The sequence below is a fragment of the Leucopleurus acutus genome, assembly GCF_964270905.1.
Source record: "Leucopleurus acutus genome assembly, chromosome: 18".
In the NCBI taxonomy this organism is placed as follows: domain Eukaryota; kingdom Metazoa; phylum Chordata; class Mammalia; order Artiodactyla; family Delphinidae; genus Leucopleurus; species Leucopleurus acutus.
The window spans coordinates 483,411-504,403 of record NC_139160.1 but is presented as its reverse complement, the minus strand read 5'-3'; the positions used below and the strand labels follow the sequence as shown (position 1 = coordinate 504,403).

Sequence of the window (20,993 nt, the reverse complement as noted above, 5' to 3'; positions counted from 1 at the left end):
GTTAATATTAGGGGATGCTGCATGAGGGAGATATAGGAACTCTACTATTTCTGCAACTTTTCTGTAAGTTTAAAATTAGTTGGAAATAAAAAAATGAAAAAGAGGACTCTATGTACTGGGGATACAATGGAAAACAAAAGACACAAGCTCTGCTGGTGTGGCACTTAGGTAATCTGGGAGGGAGGCAGACATTAGTTGGAATATGATCAGATTATTAAAAAGAAAGTGAAGCGCACAAAATAGAACGCAGTATTACTGGAATTTTTAATAGGTTACTTGTTTAATAATTGAAATATTGGTTGCTTGACGTGATAAGTATTCTATGTACCTGGTAATTTTTCACCGAATGGTCTTCCATTAATCTTATTTAATATTGCAGAGGTATATCAGATTCAATTTGAAATTCAGATAAGTGTGTACTAACAATATAAAGATATGTCAACAATTAAGTGATAATTTGATGCGTAACTTTTATGGTTGGCTGTATTTTAGCAGATACAGCCAGTGATAAATCTGTTAATCTTTTCTTGTGCCTGTGGAGTTTGTTTTGAAATTAATTGTAAGAATTGTTTCCTGATTTAAGAAATGTAAATAATGTGTTAAAATTGAGTAATTTTGCAGCATGTATGAAGGAAAGGAAAACAATAGTGTCTAGGAACTTACTTTACTAATAATTGTCAAATATATCCTGCCCTTGCAGCAGAAAGCAGATAAAAATACAGCGGCCTGCAGAGGTTGGTCTGACTCAGGAGGCTGCCACGTGAGACAGCCAGAGAGTCTGGACACGGCCTTTCTGTTTACCTTAGTTGGGAAACTGAAAAAACTGCTTAAGAAAATATATTTGAAAGAAATTAAATAATTTGGAGTATACAAAATTTTCTGGTTTTCATTTCAATGCTACAAATAAGTTAGGTTTTCGTGGGTCACTTCTTCAGAGGCTGTGACAGTGAAGGCGGACAGGGCTTAGATGGGCTGGTTCAGGCTGTAACTGGCCCACTTAGTACTTGTTCATTTGTTCTCTTCTTTCCTTCCCTTACTCTTTCCTACTCACTCATCTACCCATCATCCATCGATTCTTTCCCTTTTTATGTCATTTGACAAAGTATAAAGATCATCAGATGGACTGAGGCCTTTGGTGGGTGTGGAGGCCATAGTGCTGGACTGGAACAAAGAGCAGGACATTTTTATATCAGTCGTATCATAGCTTAGTGCCTAAAGCCTCTCAGGTTTCAAAGTCCTATTAAAATATGAGACAATTAGTGGGCTTCCAATTAAAATAAATTGTGAAATAGAGGTTTTATCAATTTTCAATTAAGTATAACATGAAGGAAGTTAAAATTCATCATGCTTCTTTACTTATTAGTTACATTTGTGAATATAACCTAGGAAATTATCCTTGATCCAAAGAGACATTAAATATAAAGATAATTGTTAAAGCATCTTGTGGAAGGAAAAAAATTAAACGCAAACATATGTACAGTAGGGAATGTTCCTATATGTTGCCTGTAAATTTATATTATGGAATTGTCAGTGTGGTGTAATCACAAAATAAAGTAGAAACTCTGGAATCTATAGGCAATGGAATGGAAGGAAAAAAATAGCAAATGTTTAAAGTGATTTTATACCTTTTTACCATATTTTTTCTCCAGATATAAATGTAGTCTCACATTTTATCAGAAAAAAATTGCTCTAACAATGGGGAGAAGTACATTATAAATTTTGTTTAAAATATCTTTTAAATTAAAAATGTTATGGCAATACATGTTTAAAAAAACTCACATGATACGTATGTGTACAAAAGAAAAAGGGCAATGCTCTTGTCTCCCCAGATTATCCCCAGTGTGATAGAAACTCTCATACTCTCTGCTCGTACAAATGGTTTTTAGATGCAGCAATAGGAATACTATTGTTTTGCTTGCCTTTTTTCTGACACTGTACCTTAGACATTGTTTCATGTCAGTAAATGCAAATCTGCCTTTGTAATGGTTGTATTGTATTCCTTGTCCCTCATTTGTAATTGAATGTCTTCAACCTTTTGCCTTTAATTAATGTACAGTCTTGTGTCTGTGTGTATACATTCTTGCACACATGTATAGATATTTCTGTTTAGTTTACTGGAAATGGATCTGCACACATAAAATTGTTTGCTACACGTTGGTCCTCAACAAAGTCATTGTTGCAATCTTGAAGACCAAAAAGCTTTGAGTATCATTTAGTGGCAGGATCTGACATGAGCCTGTATGATGCAAAACCTGACCTGTTTTACGTTGTGGTCATGCCAAACCTGTGTTATATTCGTAGAATGTGAATGTTCATCTTACTACAGAAGTATTAATGGTGTTGATTATTGGGTACTGCTGGGATATCATAATAGATCCTACTGGAGATATCATAAGAGTATATTAAACCCTTTTTAAAGTCTGAAAAACACATGTGGCCTTAGAGTTTTTGAATAAGAGAATTTTTCCTGTCACTATGCACATTTTCAGCAGTGTATGAACATGAAAGTATTTTCTTAACCATAAAATTTATGAGTGTGTTAATGTACTAGAAATGGATTAACCGGTTTATTGGAATATTCTGTTTCCTTGAATAGAGATCTATACTGGGGACGTAGATATCTCAAAATCCAGAGTTTGCTTGATATACCTTAGGAACATTGTCTTGTTACTTGCACATGGTCTGATATGAAGTCCTAACAACCTGTTTTCTTGCTGGCTGTGGGTGAAACCGCCATTTCTTTTAGTTCAGGTACTGTGTTTGGTGTACAAAACAACAACGAAGTATCTATACTTGGTGTAAAAGGGTGCTGATAAGAGTAGCCTGGAAAATGAGACCTACTGAGGGGGCATCAGCATTATATAGTCTTTGCTGTTTAAATTACTTCTTTGTTTTTGAGTGGAGAGCATGTATATTTGAGTTTGCATTGATTTAAATGTCAGTATAATGTCAGACTATTACTTTAATATTATTTTGTAGGTTTTTCCCTCTTAATCATATTGTAACTAATTATGATTTAATAGTAATCCTGCACATACATATCTTTTTTGTTTGTCTTGTAGTTGTTGTTCCATGCTTGATATCTCTGGGGCAGAGGTTGGCATACTTTTCCTGGGAAAGGGCTACATGGTAAATATTTTAGGCTTTTCATGTCATATGGTCTGTGTATCAGCTGTTCAGCACTGCTCTAGCCCAAAGGTAGCCACAGACAGTGAGGGAATGATTGTCCCATAAAACTTAATTTGCGAAAACAGGTGGTAATCAGACACCTGTTCCAGGTGCATACTTTCCTCAGTGCATTAATGAAATGGGGGAGAGAATGTTAAGGCTTCCTTTTGCACGTAGTAGGATTTTTGTCTAGGCAATGTGGTCCTTTGCAGTGGCTTGTATTGGAATAGGTTCTGAGTGTCTCTAAGAACTAACTCTGCTGTGCCAGTGATTGTGAATCCCAGGCTTTCTCTTTGTACAGTAATAGAGTACTGGTTTGAGCTTTTGGTTTCTGGATTTTTTGACTGTAAGCATATAATTATCCTAGTTATATGCTGTTACTTTACTTTTTTGATTTACCCTAGATAAATTATTTTATTGGTTTGTTTGATTTATTAATGGTTTAGAGCAAAATAAAAGGAAGGTAAATCTGGTAAGCCACTCGTTATCACAGATTAGGCATAATGTATAAATAAATGATACACATAAATGATTTTGTTTTACCTGAAATAAAATACCGTATTATGGCTTATATGTCAACCACCCTGAGTTTTTATTTAAAAATCTCTCAGGCATGAAGAAGAGCACCGTCGTCGTGAAGAGGAAATGATCCGACACAGAGAACAGGAGGAGCTGAGGCGACAGCAGGAAGGCTTTAAGCCAAACTATATGGAAAATGTAAGTAAAATACTGGTTAACTAAAATGATTTTACATTGTCAGGTGGATGATATATATTTAGAATTCTTTAGATTCTGCTTTATATGGTAATATATTTTCTAATCTTTCTGAATTTGTCATGTTCATGTTAAACTAACGAATTTCTTAACCTCTTACAGGTAATAAATTAAAATTAGTTTCTGAAGATAATCATGCTTTATGAAATGAATATTAAATTTTTCTCCATTTTACTTTATCTTTTTTTAATTCCTACTAAACTAGGAATCTTGATAAATTCATCATCTCCACTTGACTGATTTTCACCGTTGATATTAAAAATTCTTTAGTTTGGTAGACATATAGAAAAGTAGAAGTAGTATGTGTTCATCACTCAACCATAACAATTATCAATACTTAGCAGATCTTTTTCATCTTTAAGTATACTCACTTTCCCTAATTTTTTTATATGAAATCCCTGACTTCATATGATTTCATTCGTATTTCAGTATGTATCTCTAAAAGATAAGGACTCTCAAAAAATGTCTTTATCATATCTTAAAAATTGCCAGTTATTTAATATTAACTAGTAAAAGCTCCAGTTCGCCCGTTTTACTTTTTTTTTTTTTTAAAGTAGTTGGTTTCTTCAGATCGGTTGGTAAATCCAGTCATTTTAGTCTATAGGTTTTCTCTCCCTCTTTTTTTCCTTATTTTTTTTTTAAAGAAACAGCTCCTCGTATAGAGTATCTCACGTCCTGGATTTTGTTGACTGTATCCTTGCAGTGATGTTCAGCAAGTTTGTTTATGCCCAAATTTCTTGTAAACTGGAGTTAGTTCCAAAGACGTTATCTGACTCAGGGTTTTGTTTTGGGGGGGCAAAATGGTAGGGCAAAAAAGGATACTTCAAGTAGGTTATAACCCACAGGGTCTTAATAATAATTAACAGAGTCTCATTGTTCACCTTAGATGAATGCCAGCTTAACAACTCACTCTAAAAAATACTTACCAGTATTTTTTTCCTCTAGCTGTTCAAAAGCCATGATTCTTTAGTAAGTAAGTTTCTGAGGCTAAATGTATTAATTCCAGTCATTGGTGTCTTTTCTGACTGTCTCTGTCCCTGTTCTTTTGTCCCTGGAAAATTAAAAAAATACTTAAATTAAAATGAATACAGACAGCAAAATAAATCCTAAGTAGAATAGCAACAAGAACTTTTTATCTTACCTTCCATCAAGTAAATATCCTTTGAATGAAAATTATATGGCATTTAAATTCAGTTAGAAATTTTTTTATTATTTATAAGTCACACTAAAAGTTTAAATTAATAGATTTATAAATCCCATTAGAAAATTAGTTGAGTACATTTTGAATTTTCTTTTTGAATAATTTCTAGCATTATTGCAATTCTCTTTTCCTCTTGGATACATAGCACTTGCATAGTGACATATTTAAATGGTGGTCTTCTTTTTCATAGTTACATTTGAACATAAATCTGTTGGATTTATCAATGTGAGGATATTTTATGATGTTATAAAAGAATGGAATTAAAAAAAAATTTCAGGCGCATATATTTTGAAAACTAGCGTTTTTATTTTAAAATACAGTCAAGATGTAAACCACATGTGATATATTTCTTAGGGAAATTTTATTTCATTCCATTGAGGATTAGGAAATTCTTCCCAGTTCTTTTATGCACCTCAACGTATCTTTTTTTAAACTGCCTGCTTATAGTAAAGTTGGTGGAATTAGCTTTCTTAATATTTCTCTGGCATACACTTTATATTCTTGGAGCAAATGTGTAGCTATGTGTAATGATGTAAATCATTTAGGGACCAGAAGGAAATGATTAAATAAAATATTCTGTTAAACTTAAGTTGGCTACATCATAAGCTTGATTGCAGACTCTTTTCATTCTTTGAAGTTTCAGTTTTAAAAAAACTTACACCAGTGTTTTTTAATATGTTCAGTGGTATTTAATATAGGTATAATTAATAAAGGACAACAGATAGTTTCGACTTTACTTTTCTATTGAAAAACTATTTAGAAATGTTGCTACAGTTTAAAATTGAAATACTGCAAATTCTTAAACACATTCGAATGTTTCAAAATCATTTTAGTGGTGGGTAAAATTTTATAGATAGCCAAGGAACTTTGAGAATAAACAAATTAGATATTTAAAAATATGACAGATTTATTGGCATTTCAAAAATAGATCATTTATTGTTTCATAAGTATGCTCTTAGAAAACTTAGATGATCAAATATTTTAATATTAAGATATTTTTAAGTAGTTACTTAAAGTATGTGTTGCATATTTGAAGCATCATAAGATTAATTTGGCTGGAGCAGAGGTCTGCAAACTGTAGCCTGGAACCTCCACCCATTTTCATACCACCCTACCACAGAGCCGAGGATGGTGTTTACATTTTTAAAGGGTTGATGGACAAGAAAAAAAAAAAAAAAAGACTACTAAACAGAGTATTTTTGACCCACAAAACCTAAAATACTCCTTGGCCCTTTATAGAAAAAGTTTTCTGAATCTTGGGCTGGAGAGTTGGTGACTTTTTTTTAAAATTAATACTCATGTTAGGCCACAAAGTTACTATGTTCTTAATTTTCTGGAAGGGAATCATAGTATGTAGTAATGGAATTAAATATCTAGGGGAAAATATAGCCTTTGTTCTATTTTTAGATATTTTTGAGATTAGAAATTATGAATAGACACAAGTTTTTCGTCATTTTGGTATCAGTTTTATTTGGTTCCTAGCTCCATAATGCTTATTAATATAAACTAATCAAGCACTAAAGAAATATTAACAAAAGCTCTATAGTAGTCTTGACTGGTTTGTGTTAATAGAAGAAACATTGAGGCCATTGTTGCATTAGTTATTCTTCATTTTTACTTTGAAAACTGTCTTTGGGAAAAATTGTTAAACAATTTTAATGTTTGTTTTTGTTTTTAAAAGCTTTGAAATTAGGCCCTCTTATGTGCTTCTCTTTTCTCACTGTTCAGTATAAAGGGAGGAATCAAATGGTAAGTGTTCAGCTTGCCTGGGTAATAAAAGTCATGTAGGTTTACTTGGTTCGTTTTAAGATGCCACCTCACATTTCTTTCTAATATTCCTTTTAGGAATATTCCAGCACAACTAATAGTATGGGCTTTTAAGTATAAAATAAATACTTACTTTGTCTTGAATAATATATATATTTTTTAATGTAACAAAAGACACATCTGGACTTCCCTGGTGGTCCAGTGGTTAAGACTCCTCACTCCCAATGCAAGGGGCACGGGTTTGAACCGTGGTCGGGTGACTAAGATCCCACATGCTGCATAGCGCGGCTCCTGCCCTTACCAAAAGAAAAGATGCGTCATGTCTGGTCATGGTTTTTGGGTGGTGGTTGTTGTTTTTTTTGGTTAGCTTTCAAATTTATCATAATATTATGACATACATGTGAATATCTATCTATCTATCTATATTTTTTGCGGTACGCGGGCCTCTCACTGCTGTGGCCTCTCCCGTTGCAGAGCGCAGGCTCAGCGGCCATGGCTCATGGGCCCAGCCGCTCCGCGGCATGTGGGATCTTCCCGGACTGGGGCACAAACCCGTGTCCCCTGCATCGGCAGGCGGACTCTCAACCACTGCGCCACCCGGGAAGCCCCATGTGTGTATATTTTTAAGAGTTTCAAGGATATGCCAGCTCTTCATCAGTTAGAAGCTGTCATTTTAATTTCATACCTTATTCCTCCTAAGAGGAAGTCATGCTCTTTGGTAATAGATCTGGTAATTATAGATTAAACATGTTAGTTTTCACTCCTGTAGCATAACACATTTTTGACTCCCATAACAATGTATATATTTTTATTCTGTGCCTTAATTGCATTTAGGTTTATCTTTACCATAGTGTATTTGAACCATTTTCTAGATAGTATTTACTAGGTTGAAATTTTCTACTTATCGCAGTTTTACAGCTTTTGAACACATCACAGAGGTTATTCTGTTACAGTAAGAATTTGTGAGACTGTTTATGGTTGTCTTGTGACTTTTTACTATTAGGTTGTTTCACTTACTGTAGATTCAGTAGTTTAAACATTTAAGTACTGCTGTGTGCTAGTCTTCATTTGTGGATGCAGTTTGGTTTGGAGTAAAGGGGAGATTTTAATTAGAATATTTTTAAAACGCAGTTTCCTGGAGTAAACTTTGTTTTCTTGGAAAAATGAGTAAGTCATAAAATGTCTAAATGTCATTCTGGCTTTAGTAGTTGCATCATGTAGTTATAAAAATACTTTGATTAGGAAAATTGGGGCAGTGCTTAGATTGGATGCTACTTTGTTGTAAAACTTAAGAAGTTTCTTTATCTGGCATGGTAAATATTAATGTTTGGTTTTTAGTGAAGAAGAGAATAGCCCTTCATATCTGTTTTAAGATATATACATGAATTGATATGGAATAACTTTTATTCCTGTTTGAGTAGGTGAGACTGGCCCTCGAGAAATGAACACGTGCATAAAGACCTGAATGTGTATTATATACCAAGGCAGTAATTTGACCCATGTCAAATCCTTAGAGGTATTCCTTTGTAGCTCCTGGAATTGTTGAGCAGAGAGGCCACAGCAGATGTAGCCTGGCTAAGTGGGTAACACCTCTTCCACGGTAGTGTTTCAAGTTGTGCATCATAAGCACTCAGGGAGCTTTCAAAAAATGTGGGTTCTCAGGTCTCCGTCCTACTTAATTGATTCATTTGTGATCCCAGTAGATTCTGATGGGTTGTCCATTGACAGTTTCGACTAAATACTGTAGTTTTCAATCTTTGTAGCACATCTGTGGAACGTAAAAAAGAAAAATGCCTGAGATCTAATCCAGTGGGTCTGGGTTGGAGCCATGGGATCTGCATTTTAAAAAGCCCTTCAGCTTGCTTATTTTCCTTGGCAAAGATCGAAAACCACTGGCCATATGTTGCAGTGAGACATATGTTGAGACGAGAATAGTAGTAGCAGTTGAATTTTTTATGGGACCTGGGGAGTTTTAAGGGAGAGCTCAGGGTCATTGGACAAGGCAGACACAATTCATACAGTTAACAGTATAAATGGCACAACATTCTCTGTGAATCGCGCTCTGTGGGATTTTGGTGTGGCAACTTTTAGTTGGGCTTTCATCCTATATGTGGAAGGGAGTATTATCTCAAATGATACATTAGTTTTTAGTTTTTAAAATATTTCATCTGGACTGGAGGTCTACAGCCTAGGGTAAGCCAGGCCAAATCTGAACACTGCCTATTTTTTTCTGAACAGTTTTTTTGGAACACAGCTGTATTTATGTTTTGTTTATGGCTGCTTTGCCCCCAAATGGCAGCGTTGACTAGTGGTGACATAACTCTGAGGCTGTGTCAAGACTGTATGGCCAGCAGAGCCTGGAATACTATCTGGCCCTTTCCCCAAAAAGTTTGCCGACCTCTGATCTCAGGCCAGTCTGAGAGTTGGGGGGGAAATCTATAAAAAGCGGCTCATGTTAACCAAACTCATAAAGAGTTTGTGACTTAAAATGTAATTGTATTAACTTATGTGTTCTTTTTCAGTGTTTTTAGAAGGTTTATTGAGCAGAGTGCCTCATATCCTAGAACCTTGGTTCTTGGTTCTGAAGAGTCCAAATTAGTATTCAGAAGGTTCATTAGTAGTCATGGTTATAAATCAGCAGAAGTTATGGGAAGAGCTGCCACACTGGGCCTGTTGTTTAATTTTATGCCAGTCCCTTCCTGCTTCTTGAGTGGGTATTGTTTCTCTTATCATCATTCCTTGATTTAATTATAACCTAACCCTTCCCCCCATGTTCGCTGTACAAAACTCAGGGCAGAAACTGTAGCCAGTAATGAACTTTCATTAATAGGTGCTGGCAGAGCCAACCGATCCCAGGTGTCACTTACTAATGAGGAGGTACAAATACGTTTTCTGAAATAGTTTGTGAATTTTTGAGAGAAGCTGCCATTTTGTGGTTTTAACATGGCCATCACTTCTCTTTTTCAGTAAATTATTTAGCTTTAACAAGTAATTTGGTTGTATTGAAGTAGAAGATTGCGTTATTTTGGAAGGCTAAATATCTGACACATTTGAACAAAGGACATATTTCACAGGGGGTTTTTATAGCCTCTTCATCATCCTATGGAAATAACTGAAGAATTATTTGCTGTAGTGTTTGGAGTCAGATTTAGGTGTGGGAAGGTTATTACCTATTGCTGGTATAATGGCAGCCTGCTTCTGATGGTTTGGACATGATGGTTAAAATCAGAATGGATAATAACAGTTATACTGCAGTGCCCTCGCATAGAATGTTGTAGTTGTGCCCAATTTTTTGTTATTAATATGTTTTATTTATTTACTAAAATAATTTGGTTTCCTACAATGAGCGAAGAACTTTTCTGAATATTTAAGGATGGTACATAATTGGAACTTAGACTTTTATCATCAAATGAAAACAAAGATACATGTTTATAATGTTAACATATACTCTAGGAAGTGATCCTTAGGATTTTGATGATTTGGGGCATTTGTGTTGAAGATATAATACCAATTTTAACCAGCTGTTGAAATCTTTGATCACTTCTCAAAAGGATTATTTAATAATTTTAATAATATCTAATTATTTGTAAGGAAAACTTTAAAATTTTCTTTTTTAACATCTTTATTGGAGTATAATTGCTTTGCAATGGTGTGTTAGTTTCTGCTTTATAACAAAGTGAATCAGCTATACATATACATATATCCCCATATCTCCTCCCTCTTGCGTCTCCCTCCACCCTCCCTATCCCACCCCTCCAGGTGGTCACAGAGCACCAAGCTGATCTCCCTGTGCTATGCGGCTGTTTCCCACTAGCTATTTCACATTTGGTAGTGCATATATGTCCATGCCAATCTCTCACTTTGTCCTGGCTTACCCTTCCCCCTCCCTGTGTCCTCAAGTCCATTCTCTACGTCTGCATCTTTATTCCTGTCCTGCCTGTAGGCTCTTCAGAACCATTTTCTTTTTTCTTTTTTAGATTCCATATATATGTGTCAGCATATGGTATTTATTTTTCTCTTTCTGACTTACTTCACTCTGTATGACAGACTCTAGGTCCATCCACCTCACTACAAATAACTCAATTTCGTTTCTTTTTATGGCTGAGTAATATTCCATTGTATATATGTGCCACATCTTCTTTACCCATTCATCTGTCGATGGACACTTAGGTTGCTTCCATGTCCTGGCTATTGTAAATAGAGCTGCAGTGAACATTGTGGTACATGACTCTTTTTGAATTATGGTTTTTCTCAGGGTATATGCCCAGTAGTGGGATGGCTGGGTCGTATGGTAGTTCTATTTTTAGTTTTTTAAGGAACCTCCATACTGTTCTCCATAGTGGCTGTATCAATTTACATTCCCACCAACAGAGCAAGAGGGTTCCCTTTTCTCCACACCCTCTCCAGCATTTATTGTCTGTAGATTTTTTGATGATGGCCATTCTGACTCGTGTGAGATGATAACTCACTGTAATTTTGATTTGTATTTCTGTAATGATTAGTGGTGTTGAGCATCCTTTCATGTGTTTGTTGGCAATCTGTGTATCTTCTTTGGAGGGATGTCTATTTAGGTCTTTTGCCCATTTTTGGATTGGGTTGTTTGTTTTTTTGATATTGAGCTGCATGAGCTGCTTGTATATTTTGAAGTTTAATCCTTTGTCAGTTGCTTCGTTTGCAAATATTTTCTCCCATTCTGAGGGTTGTCTTTTTGTGTTGTTTATGGTTTCCTTTGCTATGCAAAGCTTTTAAGTTTCATTAGGTCCCATTTGTTTATTTTTGTTTTTATTTCCATTTCTCTAGGAGGTGGGTCAAAAAAGATCTTGCTGTGATTTATGTCATAGAATGTTCTGCCTATGTTTTCCTCTAAGAGTTTTATGGTGTCTGGCCTTACATTTAGGTCTTTAGTGCATTTTGAGTTTATTTTTGTGTATGGTGTTAGGGAGTGTTCTAAGTTTCATTCTTTTACATGTAGCTGTCCAGTTTTCCCAGCACCACTTACTGAAGAGGCTGTCTTTTCTCCATCGTGTATCCTGGCCTCCTTTATCAAAGATAAGGTGACCATATGTGCGTGGGTTTCTCTCTGGGCTTTCTGTCCTGTTCCATTGATCTATATTTCTGTTTTTGTGCCACTACCATACTGTCTTGATTACTGTAGCCTTGTATAGCCTGAAGTTTGGGAGCCTCATTCCTCCAGCTCCATTTTTCTTTCACAAGATTGTTTTGGCTCTTTGGGATCTTTTGTGTTTCCATACAAATTGTGAAATTTTTTTTCTAGTTCTGTGAAAAATGCCATTGGTAGTTTGATAGGGATTGCATTGAATCCATAGGTTGCTTTGGGTAATATAGTCATTTTCACAGTGTTGATTCTTCCAATCCAAGAACATGGTATATTTCTCCATTTGTTTATGTCATCTTTAATTTCTTTCATCAGTGTCTTATAGTTTTCTGCATACAGGTCTTTTGTCTCCTTAGGTAGGTTTAGTCCTAGGTATTTTATTCTGTTTGTTGCAGTGGTAAATGGGAGTGTTTCCTTAATTTCTCTTTCAGATTTTTCATCATTAGTATATAGGAATGCAAGAGATTTCTGTGCATTAATTTTGTATCCTGCTACTTTACCAGATTCATTGATTAGCTCTAGTAGTTTTCTGGTAGCATAAAATTTTCATCCAAACTCAGACAAGTGAATATGAGTACTATGTAAAATTACTTTTTTTTTTTTTTTAACAGCAGGCATAAAATAAGCTGTCTCAGGCAAACCAGGATGTGTGTGTGGTCACCCTAATCATATGTTACGATTATAAGTAGCATATTCCCCCTCTGTTTTATCATTCACGGTTAGGAGTCTTTTGAATGAATCCAGATTGAAATGGTTACCATGTCCTTTATATTCTTTAGCCACTTCATCAGAGGACACTTTGTTGGACTTAATTATTTCTATGTCATATTAGATGACTCTAGTGTCTTCATCGGCCTTAGCTCCCATTAGAGTCACAGAGGGGCTCATATTCCACAAAAATTCCCATATCCCTTTTTCCCTCCTGGGGAGTGTGTATACTCAGCACATACATAACTTTCCCTGACTACTCACCCCAGCTGTGATCCTATATCATTTTTAATATGATTCTTTTTTAGTACTTATATTGCCATCTAAATATTTTCTCACAGTTGTCCAGTATTTGAGCCTTCTTGAGCTTTTTGAGGTCAGGAATCTTGTATTTGTTATATTGTAGTTACTGAGATGTAAATTGGGAGAGTTAAATAGTTGCTTGATGTCTTCCTTTTCAGATGACAGCGTGCAGCTCAATCATAGTTTTGAGGGTTCTTTATGAGCCACCAAACCTCAGTATTTTTATTTAATACTAACATTTCAGATGTTCAGCATCAGTGGTTTTGAAACATAGGTGGCATTGAAACACACCTATTGATGTATTTCTGTAGAGTTCATAATGGAGTCACATAGTAAAGAGTAAAATTTAAATTTATTTATTTATTTATTTTTGGCTGCATTGGGTCTTCGTTGCTGCATGCGGGCTTTCTCTAGTTGTGGCGAGTGGGGGCTACTCTTCGTTGCGGTGCGTGGGCTTCTCATTGCGGTGGCTTCTCTTGTTGCGGAGTACGGGCTCTAGGCATGCGGGCTTCAGTAGTTGTGGCTCACAGGCTCTAGAGCACAGGCTCAGTAGTTGTGGCCCGTGGGCTTCGTTGCTCTGCGGCATGTGGGATCTTCCCGAACCAGGTCTCGAACCTGGGACCCCTGCATTGGCAGGCGGATTCTTAACCACTGCGCCACCAGGGAAGCCCAAGAGTAAATTTTAAACAGTATAATAACCATTTTTTGTGCTTGGTTTTCAGCACACGTAACTTTTTAGTATTCAGATTCCACTTGACTATCCCTTCAAGATAGTCTTACACAAAGACTGGAGGTTCCCTTTAGTAGGAAAAATTTGTTCCCTGTTCTTCCTGTGTTCAAAACAGTCCTGAGCTTCATAGAGGATACAGAGGGGAATCAAGCGCAGAGTCACATCTTTGAGGATTTTAGAGTATTTTAGGGACCGGGGACCTATGTGGGGTAGGTTAAGAGACGCAGCTAAAAAGTTCTGAGAGTTTAGAGAAAATTGTATGCTGGAGAGTGAATGTGTAGTCTCTGCACTCTTCTGGGGCTCTTTTGGGTGCATTTTAAAAACTGATGTGATTGGTTTATTATTCCACTGTGTTGTAGGTATACCTCTGTCTTTTCATTTGAAATGGTAAGTTCTTCTAATCTTACTTGGTTCAGAATGGTCAGATCTTCTAGGTAACGTTTACGTTTTTAGAGGGGTTGGAGAAGAGGAGAGCCAAGATTGGCGAATACAAGTGAACTAAAGTGAACATGTTTTTGAAATGTCCACTACATGCAATGCAAACAATAGGAATTTTGTTCAGTAATTAAATAGCTTGAAGTAATAACAGAAGGTTCTAGGAAGACATAAAAACTTGTTGGTTCTGCTTTGTGATTTCTTGTTGTAATATTTAGAGCCCCCTACAGGAGTTCTACACGGGGATTATGTAAAAAAAAATTTTTTTTTAGGCCAATCAGTATCCCGTATCTTTTGTACTTCATGTTGAGGGCATGAAGCTCTGTAGTATCACCTGAAATGTCAGAATTTTTCTACCAAAGTGAACTAGATAAATGTGAATATCGATATCCATGTGTAATTATTAACTAACTGCTAGTGGCAGGGAGCAAAAAACTTGGGTTTGTAAGCGTGCTCTGCTGATGAAATGCATTTACTTCTGTTTGAAATTTCAAGTAATTTAAAGTAAAATGGGTGAGTTTGCCTCTTTGTCTTATGATATCCTCCACTACACTGTGTACCACGTTTCAAATCCTGTCTTTTCTGGTTATAAATTTGCCACAATTCTCATAATATATATAACGTCTTAATTTGACGTATTATTGCTTTTTCTAAATCCTGCTTTTAAACAATAGAAATGCTTGTATAGTAGTTTAGCTTATAATTGTAAATTTTAAATAACTTTTTGAATTGTATTTAGTTATTTAAATATTTTAAATATTACTATATTTTGAATCTGTTGCTTTGAGTTATCTACTTAGAAACAATATATAATTTGTCAGGATTTCAAAGCTTCTGGTAGACTGCTAAGATAACTTGTTTTATGTCTAGTATCATGAATAGAAAAAGACACTCTCCTCTTTTAAATACGTTCTTAATCCTTCATACATTGGAACACATGTGCTTTGTTTGCTTTCTTCTGTTGGTGGGACCGATTTGGAATTGCTTCTTATGCAGCTTATATTTGCTCTTTAATCTTTCATCCCTTGATCTGGCCAGTCATGATAGTTGTTTTGATTTTGATATGGAAATGTACTGGGTAAGAGGTTACAGGTAAAGAAATGCAAACCAGTCACCAGTATTATATGTGCCTTGGTAAGATGTAATTGAAAGTAGTCTGTGTTGTAGTCGGTATTCAGATTGCTGATTTCTTTAAGAGTTTGGGATAAAATAACTAAATTTGAAAAATAATTATATATATTCCTAATTAATTTCAGTTTTTAAAAGCAGCTTTTCAGAGGGAGTTTGCCATGACAATTGAAAAGGATAAACTTGAAAATGTCCCTCAGGTATATAGATTAGAAATAAAATTCTAAGCTCAATATAAATTTGTTTTAAAAATTGATTTGTTTAAAATATTCCCTTCTGTCTCTTGATGCATGCTAGCTTATGTGTAGTTATATTTAATTCATCTTCAATTAGAAAGCCATCCTATGTTTTAAAAAGTGGCAATTAATTTTGCTACATGGTCAGTTGAATTTGACAGTGACCTCAGAACAATCTGTTTACAAAGTTACCTGAACCAGGCTTTAAAAATACACTGTTGGGGGCTTCCCTGGTGGCGCAGTGGTTGAGAGTCCGCCTGCCGATGCAGGGGACGTGGGTTCGTGCCCCGGTCCGGGAAGATCCCACATGCTGCGGAGCAGCTGGGCCCGTGAGCCATGGCCGCTGAGCCTGCGCGTCCGGAGCCCGCGCTCTGCAACGGGAGAGGCCACAACAGTGAGAGGCCCGTGTACCGCAAAAATAAATAAATAAAAATACACTGTTGAGTGAATGTAGTTTAAGAGGCACATGTGTTTAGCTTAATCAGTACAGTAAACTAAGGGTAAAGCCCCCTACTTGTATTTGTGGTTCCTTCTATTTCTGATTCAATATTTAACAAGTAAGAAATGTTTATTATTTCATGACTAAAACTTGTGACATAAATTAAGATATAATTTATTCAAAAAGAAACATTTTTAAAGTTTTTGAAAAGTAAATTTTTTAGAGTAGTTTTAGGTTCACAGCAAAATTTAGCAGAAGGGACATTTCCCACGCACCCCATTCACCCCACATACGTACAGATACCCTCACATCAGACTCCTACCAACATCAGATTCCCACAGCATACAGGGTGCACTTGTGTCTTACACATCCGCATCACCAAAAGTTCATAGTTTACATTCGGTGTTGCACATTCTCTGGGTTTTGACAAATGGAAAATGACACGTACCCACCATTCAGTCTCACACAGAGTAGTTTCACTGCCCTAAAAATTCTCTGTGCTCCACCTGTTATTCCTCCCTTCCCATAATTCCTGGCAACCACTGATTCTTTTCCTGTCTCCATATTTTTGCCTTTTTCACAATGTCGTGTAGTTGGAATCATACGATATGAAGTCTTTTCATATTGGCTTTTTAGTAATATGCATTTAAGTAAGGTCCCTCCTCTATGTTTTTTCATGGCTTGATAGCTCATTTCTTTTTAACATTGAATAATCCATTATCTGGATGTACCACAGTTTGTTTATCCATTCACCAAATGAAGGACATCTTGGTTGTCAGTTATGAATAGAGTTGTTACAAATATCCGTGTGTAGGTTTTTGTGTGGACATAAGTTTTCAGTGCCTTTGGGTAAATAACGAGAGGCGTGATTGCTGGATCATAGGGTAAGAGTATGTTTAGTTTTGTAAGAAACTGTTAAATTGTCTTCCAAAGCAGGCATACCATTCTGCATTCCCACCAGCAGTGTATGAGAATTCCTGTTTCTTCACATCCTCACGAGCATTTCCTATTGTCACCATTTAGGATTTTGGACATTTTAATAGATGTGTTGTGGTAACTGTTTTGTCTTAATTAGCAGTTCCCTAATGAAATGTGATGTAAAGTTTCACTTAAGCAATCATAAACCTGAGGAACGTTTCCTCAATACTTATGGGGGCAGGCATTTTAGAATGCAAATTGAAGGGAAAAACCCACTATAAATTTTATATTTTAAAGATTGTCTTAAGTTACTTAAAATATCCCCCCCCCAATATAACAGTGAGTGATATAATGTCTTGGAAAGTGTTGTTTTTTATTACTTGAATTAAAAATGTTAAGTCTTCCACACTTTCTCTGTTGGTTATGTTGGAAAGTTTGCATACTATTATTTGAGCTCTATTAATAGGAACATTTCTTGTTTCCCTTTTTAGTTTATTAGAAGATTAATTTCTTGATGCACACCTTTCCATAACTTAACACTTTTTAAATGAGTGGATAATTTCTTGGCAAAGTGGCCTACTTTTTTGTGATTTTAGTTTTCTTTATACCTTTTTTTTTTTTTTTTTTTTTTTTTTTGGCCGTACACGGGCCTCTCACTGTTGTGGCCTCTCCCGTTGGGGAGCACAGGCTCCGGACACGCAGGCTCAGCAGCCATGGCTCACGGGCCCAGCCGCTCCGCGGCATGTGGGATCTTCCTGGACCCGGGGCATGAACCCGTGTCCCCTCCATCGGCAGGCGGGCTCTCAACCACTGCGCCACCAGGGAAGCCCTATTTATACCTATTTTTAAAAAATATTTCACATAATTGATTTTTGTTCCATTCTTGTAAATATGTTTGTTACCTAGTATTTCCAGATGCTGACAGTTTGTTTGTTTTCTCCAATGAATGTTTGACTAGCTATCTAACAGTCTTATTATTCTTGTATGTAAACTTCTCTAGTGAAGGAAAAGCTATATTTCCAAGTGCTAAGAGTAATTTATTTTTAGGAAAATTTCTAGGAATATTTAATGATAAAAAGGTTGAATATTGTTACTTGCCAAAACTTACATGTTTCTCTAGAATTATATTTCTTTTAGATTTAAAAGTTTTATTTCAGCATTTTTATATCAGGATTTTTAGCATTTCCTTTATTAAGACATGGAACCTAAGTGGCACATTGTGATCCTTAGAAAATCCTTAGAAGTTTCTTTAGAGACATACATGAGAGAGGACTTTATGAATTAAAGAAGAATGATGGTGGCTGTTAGGACTTAGACTGATCAGTGTGTGAGGTGAGCACATTTTGTCATTGACTGCAGAATGTTATTCCAGTTGATAATTACATAGAGTCAATATTTGTTTAAATTAGATTACCTAGAAAAACCCTAAAATATCTTCAAAAATCACAGATTGATATCCTGAGTAGTAAGTATTAAAGGAAAAAAATCAATATTACACATAAAATGTCAGGTTCTGCACATTGGGGTATACTGGTTTAGTTAATTTACATTAGTGCAAAATTTCTGCCACTTTACATTTTCACGAGTAAATATTCACTGGAATTTAAAAACAGTGGTTATCAAACTTTCTGGTTTCAAATCCTTTTTTAAAGCTCTTAAAAATTATTGAAGACCCCAAAGAGCTTTATGTTTAGGTTATATCATTGTTTACCATGTAAGAAATTAAAAAGAGAAATTTAAAAGAATATATGTTATAGTGGGAAGAGTGGCCTTATTTTTACATTTTTTTTGATATTTCTTTAATGCTCAACTTTGTGTAGTGGGAAGAGTGTTATTTTACTGTTTTACAGTGTTTGGCTTTATAAGAAAATGACTGGCTTCCCATATTTGCTTTTGCATTATTCCACCTATTGCAAAATGCTCTTTTGGTTAAAAAATACGAAGAGAATCTGGTTTCACATGGATAAGTAAGTGGAGAGAGGTATATATATTTTAACCTTTTCAGCTAATTGTGAATATTGTTGTTTGATGCTGCAGTGAAACTTGACAAGCAGTATTTTCTTAAAAGTACTCTTTTGCATTAGAATCCATTGGTCTACCTTTGAGTGGATCTTCTCCCTATGCATGAGTTTGTAATGTCATGTACTGAGCTGAAAAATATTGACCAGTTGAGTTATACAAATCATAAAAATGTTAATGTATTTTGTTATACAAAGTTAGAAACAAATCACATTTCTTAATATCAGCCACTCATCAGAAATCACTGCCAGGTACACAGGTCACTATTCGGTTTGTCTGTCAAATGCTGTCTCAAGTAAAAATCTTGCTCCAAGAAAATGTGTCTTATTCAGCTTTCAGCCCAATCATAAGAATGGTTTTTTTTTGAAATAACCACCATATTTCAGAATGCAGCAGAAATGCTTAATGTATATGTTTTGTTGCATAGAATAATAATAAGACATGTACCTAAAGTTAGAGATTTAATAAAATTAATCATTTTTACTGCTTCATCCAGGTATTCATAGTTGAAATTATTATTTTTTTAATATAAAAGAGTGTTTTAATTCTTGTCCTTATAAACTATAAAGACAATCATGATTTGGAAATGAGACTGTACCAAACAATGGCCAAAGAAGAATTGTCCATTCTATGCCTTCTCTGTTGTCTGGTCACTCGGAAATATGTTATCAGCTGTAATTGTTGTTGCTTGTCATCTCACATTATTTTTATCCATATATTCACCATAGTCTACCTTCCCGTCCACATAAATTCGAGACCCCTTTTTCACATACTGATATGCCACATGTCTGAGGCCTGGTCAGAATACTGAAAGTCTGTGCCGTGTTTTTGACTGACCTCACCCATTGGTGTGCTTCATTTTCCCCGATCGGCCACATCTCATTTGCTGCCAGAGAAAATATTGTGACAGGGTTATTCTTTCCACCTGCCTCATGACAGGGTCCTGACCTACTCGATGAAGTAACTGAACACGAGTCAGAGATCTTTTCAGAACCAAACTGGTAGCTGTTTCAGACCCATGTCTTAGAAACTGATGAACTACCTGTCTGCAGTTCTTTGAGGACTTCCCTGGTGGTCTAGTGGTTAAGACCGTGCGCTTGTACTGCAGGGGCACCTGGGTTCGATCCCTGGTCAGAAAACTAAGATCCTGCATGCTGTGGCTCAGCCAGAAAGAAAAAAAATAAAATAAAATCCAGCTCTTTGAAACATGGCTTCTGTTTTCTTTTTTAAACTTATTTATTTGTTTAAAAAATTATTTTTTGGCTGTGTTGGGTCTTCGTTGCTGCACACGGGCTTTCTCTAGTTGCGGCGAGCAGGGGCTACTCTTTGTTGGGGTGCACGGGCTTCTCTTGTTGTGGGCTCTAGGCGCATGGGCTTCAGTAGTTGTAGCACGTGGACTCAGTAGTTGCAGCTCGTGGGCTCTTGAGCGCAGGCTCAGTAGTTGTGGTGCACTGGCTTAGTTGTTCCGCGGCATGTGGGATCTTCCCGGACCAGGACTCGAACCCGTGTCCCCTGCATGGGCAGGGGGATTCTTAACCACTGCGCCAGCAGGGAAGTCCTGTTTTATTTTCTTACAATCTAATCTTCAGTCTTTTCTGGATGCTCGGCTGGGACAGCCATAATTGAAATCATTTAAATGTAGTTGTATTGTAATGTCTAGAGTACAATGATTACTGGTAAAAATTGAATGCCAGTGCCTTGGTTTGTGCTGAAACACCAGGATTTTTGCCCATCATTGCTCTTGCACCATCCCTGCGAGTGTCTCAGTGAAAAGCCCAATTAGACCAGTGTTAGAACTGTGTTCTAATAAAGTAGTTTTGAGTTTGTGCACGTCTTGGATGTGTCTTGGGGACTCTCTTCAATCCAGGAACCACACCTTGAGAACAACCTTTTTGTTGATGGAATGCTGCTTTGATATGCGGCTTTGGAATCAGTTGTACTTTACTTTCTTTTTTGGTAAATTTAGGCATATTTCACTGACCAGCTTTCAAGAATACATATGCAGAATTCTTTTTCTTTGTTTTTCCATAAAATACAAATTAACATTTTAT

At 35.9% G+C, this 20,993-nt stretch overlaps 1 protein-coding gene and 1 pseudogene across 6 annotated transcripts in view; one reads left to right on the top strand and one right to left on the bottom strand.

The window, feature by feature from the left end:
• Window positions 1–20,993, top strand: part of PSPC1 (paraspeckle component 1) — a 93,326-nt gene that overhangs the window by 28,413 nt on the left and 43,920 nt on the right. For all 5 annotated transcript variants that reach the window (XR_014326911.1, XR_014326912.1, XR_014326913.1 and 2 more), the window contains exon 6: window positions 3,780–3,885. Coding sequence is in view for 2 of the 5 variants with exons in the window: in XM_082859544.1 (XP_082715670.1) it covers window positions 3,780–3,885 (106 nt within the window). In the remaining 3 variants the exon portion in view is untranslated. The remainder of the gene's footprint in view (window positions 1–3,779; window positions 3,886–20,993) is intronic.
• Window positions 17,790–20,285, bottom strand: LOC309974779 (single-stranded DNA-binding protein, mitochondrial-like; annotated as a pseudogene). The gene has a single exon. The product of its transcript is annotated as a single-stranded DNA-binding protein, mitochondrial-like (transcript).